The sequence below is a fragment of the Mercurialis annua genome, linkage group LG4, assembly GCF_937616625.2.
Source record: "Mercurialis annua linkage group LG4, ddMerAnnu1.2, whole genome shotgun sequence".
In the NCBI taxonomy this organism is placed as follows: Eukaryota; Viridiplantae; Streptophyta; class Magnoliopsida; order Malpighiales; family Euphorbiaceae; genus Mercurialis; species Mercurialis annua.
The window spans coordinates 27782475-27802265 of NC_065573.1; the positions used below are offsets into that span (position 1 = coordinate 27782475).

General features: G+C 33.5%; 1 protein-coding gene and 1 long non-coding RNA gene across 2 annotated transcripts; one reads left to right on the plus strand and one right to left on the minus strand.

The window, feature by feature from the left end:
* Positions 1–1697: 1697 nt before the first annotated feature.
* Positions 1698–13782, minus strand: LOC130015385 (uncharacterized). Its single transcript, XR_008790542.1, has 2 exons — positions 13552–13782; positions 1698–9294 (listed from the first exon to the last, which is right to left on the minus strand). It is a non-coding gene; the product is annotated as an uncharacterized LOC130015385 (long non-coding RNA).
* Positions 13783–15971: 2189 nt separating this feature from the next.
* LOC126678528 (disease resistance protein RGA2-like) lies at positions 15972–19698 on the plus strand. Its single transcript, XM_050373421.1, has 3 exons — positions 15972–16099; positions 16990–19299; positions 19400–19698. Exons 1-3 carry the CDS (start codon positions 15972–15974, stop codon positions 19419–19421), a joined length of 2460 nt encoding a protein of 819 aa, XP_050229378.1. The 3' UTR covers positions 19422–19698.
* Positions 19699–19791: the final 93 nt, after the last annotated feature.

The following is a 19791-nucleotide window of genomic DNA, read 5'->3' on the forward strand; positions in this document are numbered from 1 at the left end:
TACTACTCAAAAGTGTAAATAAGTAATAAACGAAATTACAAGATTGCTATCATTTTAATGACGTGTCATTATATGATAGGCTTAGTCCACGGATGACGTGGTGGACTGAGTCTAGCCTCTTCTCTTCCATCTTTTCCTAAACCAGGGTTGTCTACCTAAAAATCTCTCATGTACGTAGCTTCTACTATGGAGGTTTCTTAAGATTTTGTTCTCTTTTCATCTCTTCTATGTATTTTGTATGATCGGTAAATTTCCTTGTTTAGACATTTGATTTTCTGGCCTTCCCTTTTCTTTTTTTGTTTCCGTCTTCTTGTCTACTCAAAAATCTTTCATTGACAAACCAATGCTTTTCATTTGCTAAAATTACTTTTTGGATTTCTTGGTTTTAGATTCGGAATTCCTATCGGACTTTTACTTTGTTTCTTTCGCTTTGTTGATTCTCACCCCCATGATCACGATGTTAAGGTAATCATAATATGTTTTACTAATCAGTTCTTGCTACTTTGATCGTTCTTGAAGTTCTTTCTATTTTCTTGATAATCTTTTGTGTTTTGTGTAATCTGTTTGATTTTTTACTTAATTATTCATATTGTTCCAAACCCACATTAAAGTATTTGAATACGATATTTTTTTGCCATAAAACTTGATTTTTTAGTGAAGATGATCAAGCAAATATCATTTATGCATCTACTCATAAAAGCAAATAAACTAATGCAGCAAAACCTACTGTCATATTGTTCCATATATGAGCAACAAAAGAAACAATAATTCTAAGGAAAAAGTTTGAAGCCACATCACACTTTGAAAAAGGAAAATTCTGGACATAAGCTTGATTTACCATAATTAGACAATACCATTTATTTTCCAGCAAATTTCAACCTCATTTAATAATCAACATTCAGCTTTCAAGGGACCGGGGCAAGAACCACTGAAACATAGATCTGGTATAAGACATGTTTACCACGTTGGGATAATATAAGACATGTTTACCAGTGTATATTGTGAGATGTATGTTTTGACAATAAAACTTGAATTTCACAATTAGACCACAACTCTTGCTTTATAGCCAATTTCATCACCCTTCAACACTCGGCTTTCAAGGGACTGAGACAGGGAGCACAAGAGCATAATTGGCATAAAAATAATAGAAGCGGTCATAAAATATGATTTTTTTTTATAATTTTCAGGCCAATTTCAACCACATTTCACAATCAGCACGCAACTTTCAAAGGAACAGGGAAGGGACCACGGGAGCATAAATTTGGCAGCAGCATAAGCCACAAAAATTATTTCAAAACAATATATTTTGACCATAAGACTTGATTTTTCCATTATTAGACTTTAACTTTTATTGACCAACCGATTTCAATATGCAGGCTTTCAAGGGAATGGAATAGGGACCGGTGCATAAATTTGGTTATAGCATAAGCTTTTTGGGGTTTTAGTGAAAATGATCAAACAGATACAATTTATTTATGCATCAATAAAAGCAACAATTTATGCATCTACTAATAAAAGAAAATAAAATAGTGCAACATAATCTACTATCGTGTTATTCCATATCCGACCGACAAAAGCAAATTATACTTAAGCAGATGACTGAAGTTAACATATGCAGTTTTATAAATATAACTGCATTTTAATAACCAAATATAACAATTCAGCCACAAAAGAAAATAGTAATCAAATGAAAAAAATTCAAACCCACAACATTATTTGAAATTGGTAATTCTGGACATAAACTTGATTTCCCACAATTAAACTGTACCTTTTATTTTCCAGCAAATTCCAACCACATTTCATAGTCAACACTCGTCTTTCAAGGAATCGAGGAAGGACCACGGAAACATATTTTGTAGCATCATAAGCAACTTCGGACTAACATACGACATGTAATCAAAATTGGCATTAAAATAATTAGGCAACCAATATGATTTTTGATAATTTTCCAGCAAATTTAGACCAAATCTCACAATCAACACTCAACTTTCAAGAGACCGGAACAAGGACTACGGTAGCATAATTTTGGCAGCAACATAAGCCACATAAAAATATTTGAAAACAACATTTTTTGGCCAAAAAACATTATTAAACTGTATCTCTTAGTTTCCAACCAATTTCAACATGGAGGCTTTCAAGGGAAAGGGACGGGGGCCGGAACAGGACACTGACCGGTGCATAAATTTGGTTAAAACATAAGCTACTTAAAACTTGGTGAAAAAGATCAAATAAATACCATTTATGCATCTACTAATAAAAGCAACTAAAATAATGCAGCATAACCCACTATCATATTGTTCCATATCCGACCGACGTACTTAAACTGATGATTGAAGTTAAAATATGCAGTTTTAGAGATTTAATTGCATTTCAATAACCAGATATAATAATTCACCCACAAAGGGAAAATAGAAATTCAAAGAAAAAAGTTCAACAAACCCATCTAACACTATTTGGAATTGGTATTCCTAGACATAAACTTGATTTATCATTAGTAGACCATATCTTCTATTTTCCAGCAAATTCCAAGGACATTTCATAATCAACGCTCGTCTTTCACCAGAACGGGACAGGGTCCGGAACGGGACAGGGACCGGAGCGTAAATTTGGCTATAGAATAAGATGCTTGAGATTTTAGTGAAAATGATCAAACAAATACCATTTATGCATCTATTATCATATTGTTTCATATCCGACCGACAAAAGCAAATTATTTAAACAGATTATTGAAGTAAAATATGCACTTATAGAAATATAACTGTATTTTAATAAGCATGATAATTCACCAACAAAAGGAAACAGCAATCCAAAAAAAAAGTATTAAGCCACATAACACTATTCTAGAGATAAACTCGATTTACCATAATTAGACAATACCATTTATTTCCCAGCAAATGTAGCTCTTATTTTCCAACCAATTTCTAGGGAAGGGACCGGAACTGGACAGTTGCATAAATTTGGCTATAAAATATGCACTTATAGAAATATAACTTCATTTAGTAATTCAAAGAAAAAAGTACTAAGCCACATAACTTATTTGAAAATGAAAATTATGGACATAAGCTTGATTTACCATAATTAGACTATACCATTTATTTCTCAGCAAACGAAGCTCTTATTTTCCAACAAATTTCAACATTCAGGATTTCTAGGGAAAGGACCGGAACTGGACAATTGCATAAATTTGGCTACAGAGTAAGCTGCTATGGATTTTAGCGAAGGTGATCAAGCAAATATTATATATACATCTACTAATAAAAGCAAATATACTGCAGCAAAACCTACTATCAAATAGTTCAATATTTGACCGACAAAAGCAATTACTTAAGCAGATGATTGAAGTTAAAATATGCAGTTTTACAAATATAACTGCATTTCAATAACCAGGTTTAATAATCCACCAACAAAAGGAAAGAGTAACTTCATTTCAATAACCAGGTTTAATAATCCACCAACAAAAGGAAAGAGTAATCCAAAGAAAAAAGCTCAAACCCATGTAACACTTTCTGAAAATGGTAATTCTGGATAAAACTTGATTTAGCATAATTAGACCGTACATTCTATTTTTCAGCAAATTCCATCCACATTTCATAATCAACGCTCATATTTCAAGGGACACGGACCATGGAAACATAAGCAACTTTAGACTAACATATGACATGTTCACCATCGTGAAACGTAATCAGAATTAGCATTAAAATATTCGAGGCATCCATAAAACGTGATTTTCTATAATTTTCCGGCCAATTCAACCACGTTTCATAATCAATGCTCAACTTTCAAGGGACAGGGACAGGGACTGCGATAGCATAAGTTTGGCAGCAACCTAAGCCACTTTGGGCTAACATACTACATGTGCACCATCGTGAATGTAATTAAAATTGGCATTAAAATAATCGAGGCAGCCAATATGATCTTCTTTAATTTTCCAGCCAATTTCAAACAAATCTCACAATCAGCACTCAACTTTCAAGGGACCGGAACATGGAATACTGTAGCATAATTTTGGCAGCAGCATAAACCACATAAAAATATTAGAAAACAATATTTTCAGCCATAAAACTTCATTTTTACATTATTATACTGTAACTCGTATATCAACACCGCTTTCAAGGGAACGGGACGTGCCGGAAGGGACCGGTGCATTAATTTTGTAGCATAAGCTGCTAGAATTTAATGAAAATGATCAAACAAATACCATTCACGGATCTACCAATAAAAACAACTAAATTTGTGCAGCATACCCACTATCATACTGTTCCATATCCCACCGTCTACTTAAGCAGATAACTGAAGTTAAATTATGCAGTTTTAGAGATTTAATTGCATGTTAATAACCAGATATAGTAATTCACCCACCAAAGGAAAATAGAAATCCAAAGAAAAAAGTTCGACAAACCCATGTAACACTATTTGGAAATGGTACTTCTAGACATGAACTTCATTGACCGTAAGTAGACCATACCTTCTATTTTCCAGCAAATTCCAAGCATATTTCATAATCAACGCTCGTCTTTCACCAGAACGGGACAGGGACCGTATAGCATAAGCTGCTTGGGATTTTAGTGAAAATAATCAAATAAATACCATTTATGCATCTATTATGATAGTGTTCCATATCAGACCGACAAAAGCAAATTATTTAAGCCGATGATTGAAGTTGAAATATGCACTTATAGAAATATAACTTCATTTAGTAATCCAAAGAAAATCGTCCTATGCCACATAACACTTGAAAATGAAAATTATGGACATAACCTTGATTTACCATAATTAGACTATACCATTTATTTCCCAGCAAATGTAGCTCTTATTTTCCAACCAATTTCAACTTTCTTGGGAAGGGACCGGAAACATAAACATGTAGCAACATAAGCAACTTTAGACTAACATATTACATGTTCACCATCAGGAAACGTAATCAAAATTTGCATTAAAATATTCGAGGCAGCCATAGAACGTGATTTTCTATAATTTTCCGGCCGACCACGTTTCACAATCAATGCTCAACAACTTCCAACGGACCGAGATAGGGACTACGATAGCATAAGTTTGGCAGCAGCCCAAGGATTGGGCTAACATACGACACGTTCACCATCGTGAAATGTAATCAAAATTGGCATTAAAACAATCGAGGCAGCCAATATGATATGTTTTAATTTTCCAGCCGATTTAAAACAAATCTCACAATCAGCACTCAACTTTCAAGGGACCGGAACTAAAATAATTTTGGCAGCTGCATAAGCCACATAACAATATTTGAAAACAATATTTTCAGCTATAAAACTTCATTTTTACATTATTATACTGTTACTCTTATTTCAGCACTGAGGCTTTCAAGGGAACGGGACGGGGCGGATTAATTTGGTTATAGCATAAGTTGCTTAGAATTTAGTGAAAATGATCAAACAAATACCATTTATGGATCTAATAAAAACAACTAAAATTGTGCAGTATAACCCACTATCATACTGTTCCATATCCCACCGCATACTTAAGCAGATGATTGAAGTTAACATATGCAGTTTTAGAGATTTAATTGCATTTTAGTAACCAAATATACTAATTCACCCACCAAAGGAAAATAGAAATCCAAAGAAAACAGTTCGACAAACCCATTTGGTATTTCTGGACATAAACTTTATTTACCGTAAATAGACCATACCTTCTATTTTCCAGCAAATTCCAAGCATAATTCATAATCAACGCTCGTCTTTCACCAGAACGGGACAGAGACCGGAGCGGGACAGGGGCCGTAAAGGGATAGGGACCGGAGCGGGACAGGGACCGTATAGCATAAGCTGCTTGGGATTTTAGTGAAAATGATCAAACAAACACCATTTATGCATCTATTATCATACTGTTCCATATTCGACCGACAAAAACAAATTTACTTAAGCAGATGATTGAAGTTAAAATAAGCACTTATAGAAATATTTCATTTACCGACAAAAACAAATTTACTTAAGCAGATGATTGAAGTTAAAATAAGCACTTATAGAAATATTTCATTTAGTAATCCAAAGAGAAAAGTACGAAGTCACATAACACTATTTGAAAATGAAAATTCTGGACATAAGCTTGATTTACCATAATTAGACTATACCATTTATTTCCCAGCAAATGCAGCTCTCATTTTCCAACCAATTTCAATATTCAGGATTTCTGGGAAAGGGGCCGGAACTAGACAGTTGCATAATTTTGGCTACAGAAGCTTAGGATTTTAGTTAAGGTGGTCAATCAAATATTATATATTCATCTTCTAATAAAAGCAAAATAAACTGCAGCAAAACCTACTATCAAATAGTTCGATATTTGATCGACAAAAGCAATTACTTAAGCAGATGATTGAAGTTAAAATATGCAGTTTTACAAATATAACTGCATTTCAATAACCAGGTTTAATAAGCCACCAACAAAAGCAAAAAGTAATCCAAAGAAAATAGCTTAAACCCATGTAACACTTTCTGAAAATGGTAATTCTGGATATAACTTGATTTACCATAAGTAGACCGTACATTCTATTTTCCAGCAAATTCCATCCAAATTTCAGAATCAACGCCCATATTTCAAGGGACAGGGACCATGGAAACATGTAACAACATAAGCAACTTTAGACTAACATATGACATGTTCACCATCGTGAAACGTAATCAGAATTGGCATTAAAATATTCGAGACAGCCATAAACGTGATCTTCTATAATTTTCCGGCCAATTCAACCACGTTCCACAATCAGTGCTCAACTTTCAAGGAACCGGGAACGGGACTACGGTAGCATAAGTTGGGCAGCAGCCTAAGCCACTTTGGGCTAACATACGACATGTTCACCATCGTGAAATGTAATCAAAATTGGCATTAAAATAATCGAGTAAGCCGATATGATCTCTTTTAATTTTCCAACCAAAAAAAATCTCACAGTCAGCACTCAACTTTCAAGGAACTGGAAATAAAATAATTTTGGCAGCTATATAAGGCACATAAAAAATATTTGAAAACGATGTTTTCAGCTATAAAACTTCATTTTTACATTATTATACTGTAACTCTTATTTCAACACGGAGGCTTTCAAGGGAATGGGACGAGCGGGAGGGACCGGTGCATTATTTTGGTTATAGCATAAGTTGCTTAGAATTTAGTGAAAATGATCAAACAAATACCATTTATGGGTCTACTAATAAAAGCAACTAAAATTGTGCAGCATAACCCACTACCATACTGTTCCATATCCCACTGCTTACTTAAGCAGATGATTGAAGTTAAAACATGCAGTTCTAGAGATTTAATTGCATTTTAATAACTAGATAGAATAATTCACCCACCAAAGGAAAATATAAATCCAAAGAAAAAAGTTCAATATACCCATGTAACACTATTTGGAATTGGTATTTCTGGACATAAACTTGATTTACCGTAAATAGACCATACCTTCTATTTTCCAGCAAATTCCAAGCATATTTCATAATCAACGCTCGTCTCTCACCAGAACGGGACATAGACCGTATAGCATAAGCTGCTTGGGATTTTAGTGAAAATGATCAAACAAATACCATTTATGCAATCTATTATCATACTGTTCCATATCCGACCGATAAAAGCAAATTACTTAAGCAGATGATTGAACTTAAAATATGCACTTATAGAAATATAACTTCATTTAGTAATCCAAAGAAAAAAGTACTAAGCCACAAAACACTATGTGAAAATGAAAATTCTGGACATAAGATTGATTTACCATAATTAGACTATACCATTTATTTTCAGCAAATGTAACTCTTATTTTTTAACCAATTTCAACATTCAGGATTTCTAGGGAAGGGACCGGAACCGGACAGTTAAATTTGGCTACAGAGTAAGCTGCTTAGGATTTTAGCGAAGGTGATCAAGCAAATATTATATATGCATCTACTAATAAAAGCAAATAAACTGCAGCAAAACCTACTATCAAATAGTTCAATATTTGACCGACAAAAGCAATTACTTAAGCAGATGATTGAAGTTAAAATATGCAGTTTTACAAATATAACTGCATTTCAATAACCAGGTTTCATAATCCACCAACTATTTGGAATTAGTATTTCTGGACATAAACTTGACTTACCGTAAATAGACCATACCTTCTATTTTCCAGCAAATTCCATCCACATTTCATAATAAGCGCTCATATTTCAAGGGACCGGGACAGGGACCATGGAAACATAAGCATGTAGCAACAGAAGCAACTTTAAACTAACATGTGACATGCACCATCGTGACACGTAATCAGAATTGCATTAAAATATTCGAGGCAACCAAAAAACGTGATTTTCTATAATTTTCCAGCCGATTCAATCACGTTACACAATCAATGCTCAACTTTCAAGAGACCGGGACAGGGACTTCGGTAGCATAAATTTGGCAGAGCAGCATAAGCCATTTTGGGCTAACATATGACATGTTTACGAATTACGGTAGCATAAATTTGGCAGCAGCATAAGCCATTTTGGGCTAACATACGACATGCTCACCGTCGTGAAAGGTAATCAAAATTGGCATTAAAATAATCAAGGCAGCCAATATGATCCTTTTAAATTTTCCAGCCAATTTCAAACAAATCTCACAGTCACCACTCAACTTTCAAAGGACGGAACAGGGACTACGGAACAGGGACCACATAAAAATATTTGAAAACAATATTTTCAGGCCACAAAAATTCATTTTTAAATTATTAGACTGTAACTCTTAGTTTCCAACCAATTTCAACACGGAGGTTTCATGTGAACGGGAAAGGCAGGAAGGGATTGGTGCATTAATTTGGTTATAGCATGGGCTGCTTAGAATTTATTAAAAATGATCAAACAAATACCATTTATGCATCTACTAATAAAAATAACTAAAATAGGACAGCATAACCCACTATCATAATGTTTCATATCCGACAGTATACTTAAGCAGATGATTGAAGTTAAAATAGACAGTTTTAGAAATTCAATTGCATTTTAATAACCAGATACAATAATTCACCCACCAAAGGAAATAAGAAATCCAAAGAAAAAAGTTCAACAAGCCCATATAACACTATTTGGAATTGGTATTTCTGAACATAAACTTGATTTACCATAAGTAGACCATACCTTCTATTTACCCGCAAATTCCAAGCACATTTTGTAATCAACTCTCGTCTTTCACCGAAACGGGACAGGGACCGGAACGGGACACGGACCGGATAGGGACAGGGACCGGAACGGGACAGGGACAGGGACCGGGAACGGGAACGGGACAGGGACCGGAGCATAAATTTGTCTATAGCATAAGCTGCTCAGGATTTTAGTGAAAATGATCAAACAAATACCATTTATGCATCTATTATCATATTGTTCCATATACAACCGACAAAAGCAAATTTCTTAAGCAGATGATTGAAGTCAAAATATGCAATTATAGAAATGTACCTGCATTTTAATAGGCATGATAACTCACCTACAAAAGGAAACAGTAATCTAGAGAAAAAAGTACCAAGCCACATAACACTATTTGAAAATGAAAATTCTGGATATAAGCTTGATTTACCAAAATTAGACAACACCATTTATTTCCCAGCAAATGTAGCTCTTAATTTCCAACTAATTTCAACACTTAGGATTTCTAGGGAAGGGACCGGAACTGGACAGTAGCATAAATTTGGCTATAAAATAAGCTGCTTAGGATTTTAGTGAAGATGATCAAGCAAATATTATTTATGCATGATGCATCTACTATCAAATAGTTCAACATTTGACCGAAAAAAGCAGATTACTTAAGCAGATGATTGAAGTTAAATTATGCAGTTTTACAAAGAAAATAGCTCAAACCCATAGAACACATTCTGAAAATGGTAATTCTGGATAAAACTTGATTTAAAATAAATAGACCGTACCTTCTATTTTCCAGCAAATTCCATCCACATTTCATAATAAGCGCTCATATTTCAAGGGACCGGGACAGGGACGATGGAAACATAAGCATGTAGCAACAGAAGCAACTTTAAATTAACATATGACATGTTCACCATCGTGACACGTAATCAGAATTGCATTAAAATATTCGAGGCAACCAAAAAACGTGATTTTCTATAATTTTCCAGCCAATTCAATCACGTTACACAATCAATGCTCAACTTTCAAGGGACCGGGACGGGCTTCGGTAGCATAAATTTGGCAGCAGCATAAGCCACTTTGGGCTAACATATGACATGTTTACGAATTACGGTAGCATAAATTTGGCAGCAGCATAAGCCATTTTGGGCTAACATACGACATGCTCACCATCATGAAAGGTAATCAAAATAGGCATTAAAATAATCAAGGCAGCCAATATGATCCTTTTAAATTTTAAAGCCAATTTCAAACAAATCTCAGAGTCGCCACTCAACTTTCAAGGGACGGAACAGGGACTACGGTAACATAATTTTGGAAGCAGCATAGGCCACATAAAAATATTTGAAAACAATATTTTCAGGCCACAAAAATTCATTTTTACATTATTAGACTGTAACTCTTAGTTTCCAACCAATTTCAACACGGAGGTTTCATGTGAACGGGACAGGCAGGAAGGGATTGGTGCATTAATTTGGTTATAGCATGGGCTGCTTAGAATTTATTAAAAATGATCAAACAAATACCATTTATGCATCTACTAATAAAAATAACTAAAAATAGTACAGCTTAACCCACTATCATAATGTTTCATATCCGACAGCATACTTAAGCAGATGATTGAAGTTAAAATATACAGTTTTAGAAATTCAATTGCATTTTAATAACCAGATACAATAATTCACCCACCATAGGAAATAAGAAATCCAAAGAAAAAAGTTCAACAAGCCCATATAACACTATTTGGAATTGGTATTTCTGAACATAAACTTGATTTACCATAAGTAGACCATACCTTCTATTTACCCGCAAATTCCAAGCACATTTTGTAATCAACTCTCGTCTTTCACCGAAACGGGACAGGGACCGGAACGGGACACGGACCGGATCGGGACAGGGACCGGAACGGGACACGGACCGGATCGGGACACTACCATTTATTTCCCAGCAAATCTAGCTCTTATTTTCCATAATTAGACAATACCATTTATTTCCCAGCAAATCTAGCTCTTATTTTCCAAGCAATTTCAACACTCAGGATTTCTAGGGAAGGGACCGGAACTGGACAGTTGCATAAATTTGGTTATAACATATGCTGCTTAAGATTTTAGTGAAAATGATCAAGCAAATATTATATAAGCATCTACTAATTAAAAAAAATAAACCGCAGCAAAACCTACTATCAAATAGTTCAATATTTGACCGACAAAAGCAATTACTTAAGCAGATGATTGAAGTTAAAATATGCAGTTTTACAAATGTAACTGCATTTCAATAATCAGGTTTAATAATCCACCAACAAAAGGAAAAAGTAATCCAAAGAAAATAGCTCAAACCCATGTAACACTTTCTGAAAATAATAATTCTGGATAAACCTTGATTTACCATAATTAGACCGTACCTTCTATGTTCCAGCAAATTCCATCCACATTTCATAATCAACGCTCGTATTTCAAGGGACAGGGACCATGGAAACATAAACATGTAGCAAAATAAGCAACTTTAGACTAACATATTACATGCTCACTATCGCTCACTATCGTGAAACGTAATCAGAATTGGCATTAAAATATTCGAGGCAGCCATAAAAAGTGATTTTCTATAATTTTCCGGCTAATTCAACCACGTTTTACAATCAGTACTCAATTTTCAAGGAACCGGGACAGGGACTACGGTAGCATAAATTCGGCAACAGCATAAGCCACTTTGGGTTTACATACGACATGTTTACGAATTATGGTAGCATAAATTTAGCAGCACCATAAGCCACTTTGGAACATATGACATGTTCGCCGTCATGAAATGTAATCAAAATTGGCATTAAAATAATCGAGGCAGCCAATATGATATTTTTTTAATTTTCCAGCCATTTTCAAACAAATCTCTCAATCATCACTCAGCTTTCAAGGGACCAGAACAGGGACTACGGTAGCATAATTTTGGCAGCAGCATAAGACACATAAAAATATTTGAAAACAATATTTTCAGGTCATAAGACTTCATTTTTACATATTAGACTGTAACTCTTAGATTCCAACAATTTCAACACGGAGAGCTTTCAAAGGAACGGGGCGGGCCGAAAGAGACCGGTACATTAATTTGGTTATGGCATAGGCTGCTTAGAATTTAGTAAAAATGATCAAACAAGTACCATTTATGCATATACTACTAAAATAGTGCAACATAACCCACTATCATAATGTTCTCATCCGACCGCATACTTAAGCAGATTATTGAAGTTAAAATATGCAGTTTTAGAGATTTAATTGCATTTTAATAACCAGATATAATAATTCACCCACCAACTAGAAATAGAAATCCAAAGAAAAAAGTTCAACAAACTCATATATCACTATTTGGAATTGGTATTTCTGGACATAAACTTGATTTACCATAAGTAGATCATACTTCTATTTTCCAGTAAATTTCAAGCACATTTAATAATCAACACTCGTCTTTCACCAGAACGGGACAGGGACCGGAGCATAAATTTGGTTATAGCATAAGCTGCTTGGGATTTTAGTGGAAATGATCAAACAAATATCATTTATGCATCTTTTATTATATTGTTCCATATCCGACCAACAAAAGAAAATTACTTAAGCAAATGATTGAAGTTAAAGGGACCGGAACAAGAACCACTGAAACATAGATCTGGTAGCAACATAAGCCACTTTGGGATAATATAAAACATGTTTACCAGTGTTTATTTATTGTGAGATGTAATTTTGGCAATAAAACTTGAATTTTCATAATTAGACCACAACTCTTACTTTATAGCCAATTTCATCACCCCTAAAGATCAACACTTAGATTTCAAGGGACTGGGACAGGGACCAAAAGAGAATGAATATGGTAGCAACATAAGCCACATGGTTCTTTGAGAAATTTAACAACCAACATTCCACATGGTTAACAGTGCTGACTATAAGAGGTAATCAAATTGGCATTAAAATAAAAGGAACAGAACATACCTGAAGATTGTGTGAGCTAAATTTATCAAACGCCAAATTTGAAGTTTTACAAAAGAAAACTGATACCTTGAAAGATAAATGTACAAACCCGCATAAAACTATTTGAAAGGGCAAGTTCGGCCACGAAACGTGATTTCCTATAATTTTCGGGCCAATTTCAACCACATCTCATAATCAACACTCAGATCGGACAGGGACTACGGGAGCACAAATTTGGTAGCAACATAAGCCAGTTTATGCCAACATAAGGCATCTTTACGAATGTTGATTGTGAGATATAATTAGAATTGGCATTAAAATAATCAAGGCACGGCATATATCCGAATAATATTATAGACTAAGTTAATCAAACCCCAAACTTGATTTTTTTAAAACTAAGGTCAAATCAGCGGAAACAAAATCAGTAAAAATTGAAAGAAGAAACATCACGATCTAAAAGTTCACAAAATTTAACGGTAACTTACTGATTAGATCGAATTTTCTTTCAGCAAAACAAAGTATAATTCTTGAGCGAGAGTAAGTACGCAGCTTTGTTTCACTATCAGATTTTAAAAATACAAGATTTCCGCAACCATCAAAATTTTTCAAAGATAAATTTTTAAAAATCAATAAAAGTTTTTGAACTGTGATGATATGATTCAGACAAACCCTAAGTGTAAAAAATTGGCTTTGAAACATGTTTCTTCTTTGAAATAGGTTTTTTGAGGCGCTAAAATGTTAGGTTATTCCTTTATTTTATAACCAAATTCATGGCGGTTGTCATTCTAGTCCTTTTCTTTTTTTGTTTTTGTATACAAAATATGAGGGTATTTAAGTCTTTCAATCAAAAATTAACGTTAGCGCTTTAATTAAAGTTTTAATGTTTTATTTGTAGATTTCGCGGTGCGTTGTTATAACGCAGCTTTTTCCACGTGGATTAAGTAACGTTAAAAAAAAGTAACGTTAATGTAGCATCGATTTAGAAAAATTTTATATATTCGGAAATTAGCACTGGTCTCTTTTTCATCCATGAATCATGAATAAATTCATTAAAATGAAACTTAATACTCTCTCTGTCTCTCTCATCACCAAAATAATAAGCTATTTCAACAAACACGAAATCTAAAAATATGTACACTCTCCTTCTCAAATAGATAAACAATTTAAAATAAACATAAATATTTTTTTTATCAAAAATAAACATAAATATTAAAAAAATTAAATTCCCTCAATCAAATGAATTAATATATATATCATACTTACTCAGTTACTCTTATTTAATATATAATAATAACTTTTGTCTGATATTTATTGTCTATTCAAAATATTTTCTATAATTAATAAGAATATATTTAACAACCACTAGTAAAGTAAATGTTTAATAGTGGGATAAAAAATTTGAAATAATGTCTATAAATTTAGATAAAAAGAGAGTAGTTAAGTTGGTTTAAATTAATTTTATTAATCCATCTTCCTAATTTTCTTTTTTTATAACTTTCAGATTTATAAATGGTGCTATGATTAAATTTTTATCGGTGCATCTTATTTGGAATATAAAGTCATTTATTTGAGGATAATAATACATACTATTTATTTAGGTGTTCGGATTTTCGCGCTCCAACACTTCATAGTTACGCTCCACATTCTTTTAGATAGACTAATATACCCTTACATGGCATAGTTAATCCAACACATTGACATAGTGTAATAGACGCCTGGAATATCCAAACTTTCGTTATATTTCATTTTAGTTATCGAATTTGTTTTTTTTCATTTTAATTACTAAATTTTAATTTCTTTGCAATTTGGTTACCAAATTTTTCAATTTGGTTATTAAACTTTAATTTTTTTTAAATTTGGTTACAAAATTCAATTGCCACATCATCTTTTTTGGCCTAAGAACCTCAGTTGAAATAATTTTAAAGTTCGGTAATCAAAATGAAATATAACAATAGTTTGGATACCTCTAGTATCAACTATCCAAATTTAGCTTTGAAAGTTGAATTATTATTTAATAGAGTGATTTAATTAGAAGGCTAATTAAATTTGAAATATAACCGTAAAAATCACATAAAAATTCTAAAGTGACAACCATTGTTAGACAAAAGTATTTACCAAAAGCGACAACTACAAAAAACGGAGGGAGTAGTTAACACATAAGGTAGGTGTCAAGAAACATCGGCTGATTAATTTAATAATACTATATCATTTCTACTATACGTTCCATCTAGAAAGTCTCATTGCCATTTTTTTTATTTTCCATTAAAGAACTCTATTGTACCTTTTAGCATAATTTTTCATTTTTACCCTTTATTTTATGCTAATAGCAAAACTCCTTTACAAGGGTATTATCTATAGATCTTTTTACAAATATCGGGAAAAATGAAAATGTTTACAAAAATACAACCTCAAAGTTTTGTTTACAAACAATACCATCTTTTTAAAAATATTTACCAAAATACAGTTTTTTTGTATACAAAAAAATGAATTTGTATACATTCAGCACAAAATTCGTATATAAAATCAGATAATATACATATATATATATATTTATTGTATATAGTTCATATATAATCTGTATATAATCCGTATATGATACGAATTATATACGTTTAAAAAAAATCAAATCTGGATATAAAAATTTCAAATCAAAAGAATGGAGGAGATGATGATGAACTGAGAATGAAAAAATAAACTGAGAAATCATATGCAATAAATTCTAGATCTACAAATAAAATAACAAAAAATAATAGATCTATATATACAAAAACTAGATCTATACAAATAAATATGATTCCATAAGAGTTCATATTTGATTTTTTTTTAAAAGAACAGTGGCGGCATGGAGGAGCGGCTGCGGCGGCGGCGGCATGGAGCAGCAGCTACTGTGGCAACGGTGTAAGGGATGACAACGGCTTCTTGCGGTGGCGGCAAACTTTCGACGATGGCGGCTGGCGGCAAGCAATGGTGGCAATGGATTGATAGTGGTGGTGGAGTTAATGAAGAAAGAGAGAAAATAAAATTAGGATTTGGGTGAAGAAGATGGAGAAAAATAGAGAAATGGTATTGTTGTTAATAGAAGAAATAAAAGTTGTATTTTTGGAAATATGAAAAACACTCTTGGAAAGAGGAAGTATAAGATAACATGTTTGTAAATATTTTATCTTATTATAGTATAGAGTGTAAATATTTCAATAAGATATTATAAAAAAATTATTTATTATAGATTTTATTATCAAATCCGCGCAACGCGCGGGTATCGACCTAGTACTAATATAAACCTACTATGTAAAAAATGTTTTGTAGATTGAGTTATAAAGTCATTTTATTAGGCATGGATAGATTTGGAAGATAATAGCTACTGTTATCTTGAAATCCTACATGGGCAACTAATTATAGACAAATTCATTTGATTAAATGGATAACTAAATTAAAATGGAGGAAATATTATTTTTTAAATTTATCCCTTCCTAATAAATGACTATATGACTCAGTTTACAAAATATTTATTAAAAAATAAGGTTATATTAGTATTTACTCCTATAATTTAAGACAATAAGCAGACTTTCTTAATATGTGTAATTTTGGCTAAATGGACAACTAAATAAAAACGGAGGGAGTAGTTAACTGGAATGGCCTTTCAGCAAGCGCTTTAAAAATCAAACCAATAGCTGAATCGATATAGTTATTGGTTTTTAGTTCAACCATCAGTTGAATCGGTTGGATAAAATTATACCAACAATTTATTTTTTTGGATTTTTTTAAGTGTAGGTAGTTCAGGCCACTTCAACCTCTGATTCAATTCGATCCAATCGCCGATTCTTTTTGGTTCAACCGCCGGTTTTGCTCGGTTGCGACATGTTCAATCTAGTTTAGTAGGATTGTACCAAACTTCCAGTTCTTAAGGTTAATTGGACTGAAAGAGAGCAGCAATCAAAGAACAACCGGATCCAAGTGTGGCTTGAGGACCTCAAAGACATCCTTTATGACATCGAAGATGCCGTGGATCAATTCGATTGCGAAGCATTGAGAAGGCAAGTGCTGAAAGATGCAGAGAATACTTGCGTAAAGGTAAAACGTTTCTTTTCAAGCTCTAATCCACTTGCATTCCGCTTCAGAATGGCCCATAAACTAAAGAGCATTAGGGAGAGAGTAGCTGAAATTGTTAAACTTAAGTCTGATTTTGGTCTGACTGAGGGGGTCAACGGTACGCCAGTCATTCGCGGGGAGAAGAAATTGACCTACTCCTTTGTGGATGTTGCTACTGTTATTGGGAGGGACTATGATAAAGAGATGATCGTCGATCATTTATTGAATCATGTCGATGTTGAGAATATCTCTGTTCTTCCAATTGTGGGGATTGGAGGTCTGGGGAAGACTACACTAGCTAAGCTGGTGTATAATGATCAAAGGGTAAACAGTCATTTTGAGATGAAGGTTTGGGCATGCATCTCAGATGACTTTGATTTGGAAGAAGTTCTTAGAAAAATCAACCTGGCTGCCACAGGTCGAAAATGTATAGATTTGGGCATAGAACAATTGCAAGCATTATTGAGGGAGACAATTCACAATAAAAAATACTTGCTCATCTTAGATGATGTGTGGAATGATGACCCTCGAAAATGGAATGAATTGAGAGATTTGTTGATGGGGGGTGCCAATGGAAGTAAGATTCTAGTTACGACAAGAAAACATAGTGTTGCCTCACTCATGGCTAGTGTTCCACCTTACAATTTAAATGATCTTTCTTATAACAATTGTGTGTCTTTATTTCTCAAATGTGCATTTAAAGACCCACGTGATGTGGAACGCTATCCCAATCTTGTAAAAATGGGTGAAGAAATTGTAAGAAAATGCAAAGCAGTTCCTCTAGCAGTAGTAACATTAGGAAATTTGCTTTATTCCATTACTAAGGAGCACGAGTGGAAATATGTAAGGGATAGCGAGATTTGGAAATTAGAGCAAAAGGAAGATGATATAATGCCCGCGCTAAGAATAAGTTATGAGCAGTTGCCATCTAACTTGAAAAAATGCTTCGCGTACTGTTCATTTTTTCCAAAGGATTATAGATATAGTGATTCGTTATTGACTTATTTTTGGCGGGCGCATGGGCTTCTTCAGTCTAAGAATGAGAATGAAGAGTTAGAAGATGTTGGATTGCGTTACTTCGAAGAGTTATGTTCCAGATCCTTTTTCCAAGATGTTGAGCAATTGTTTGGTTTGGTTAGTTGTAAAATGCATGATTTGATGCATGATCTTGCATCATCATTGATACAAAAAGAGTGCTCAATAGTAACATCATCAACCCGACAAGTACCTAGAAATGTTCGGCATTTGTTATTTGCTAACCCTAATTCACTTCCTGAAAGTCTCCCTGTGATCTTACAAGGTTTAGACAGTGTAAGAACCATTGCATTTTATGTTGACTCAGGCTTTATTAGCCAGTCATTCATCGAGACATTGTGTTTGCCAAGGTTTCAATTTCTGCGGTACTTGGATTTGAGAAGTTCTCAAATAGAGATACTGCCGGAAGGTATTGGTATGTTAAAGCATTTGAGATTTCTCAATTTATCTGTTTGCAACATAACAAGACTGCCAAATTCTGTTTCCAAGTTACAGAGCTTACAAACTCTATGGCTTTTTGGCTCTTCTAAATTTGAAGAGTTACCCAGTGACATGAAGTTATTTGTCAGTCTTAGATCTCTGTCAATAACCACAAAGCAGAAGGTTTTGCCTAATAATGGAATAGGTTGTTTAAAATCTCTTCGAGTTTTGACTATTTCTTCATGTGAAAATATAGAATTCTTGTTTGAAGATATGCAGGGTCTAACCAGCCTTCGAAGACTGGTTATCGCGAAATGTTCCAGCTTAAGAAGTTTTCCGCAGAGTATAAAGTATCTAACTTCATTAGAGAAACTTTCTATCGCGGATTGTAAGAACTTCGATTTGGAAATTGAGGAGGAAGAGAGCAATAATCAAAGTCGATTCTGCCACCTTGAAATTCTGATACTTATAGGTCTACCAAAATTGGTGGAATTGCCACGGTGGCTTCTCAATAGTTCCAGCAGCACTCTTCAATTCTTACGTCTTGGACGTTTACCCAACATGAAAGAGATGCCTGCTTGCGTCACTGGTCTTCAAGAAATAAATATATTTGATTGTGAATCATTTACAGAAGATTTGTCCAAGATTTCTCATGTCCCCAAAATTAGTATTGATGGCAAGGTGTTCAGGTATTTTAACCATTTTCTTAATCGAACCTTGTTTGTTTTGAATCGTTTAATCTTTTAATTTAATTGTACTGATAATTTTTGTTTCCAACTTCAATGGCAGCTACAACCGACAAGAAGTTTAATTATCTAGTATTCGATCACTGTATTGGTGCCGATCAGTTTTGTATGGAGTCGAGTATAATATGTGGATAGTACAGCTGTTCTTGCTAAGTTTGAATGTTGATAGTACAGCTGATCTTACTAAGTTTGAATGTTGATAATAAATGTTTCATTTTCATTTGTGGTACGTTTGATAATGTAACTTTGTAATGTGTATTTGATTGAGCCCTGTAATGTTTGATGGAGACTTGTAATGTTTCATTAATGAGTTTATTTGATCGAGTGCTGTGATGTTTCATACTTTGTAATGTGTATTTGATTGAGCCCTGTAATGTTGAAGAGTATATTTGAGTATAAATCTGACAGAAATCTCAAAAAACCTGAAACCCATCA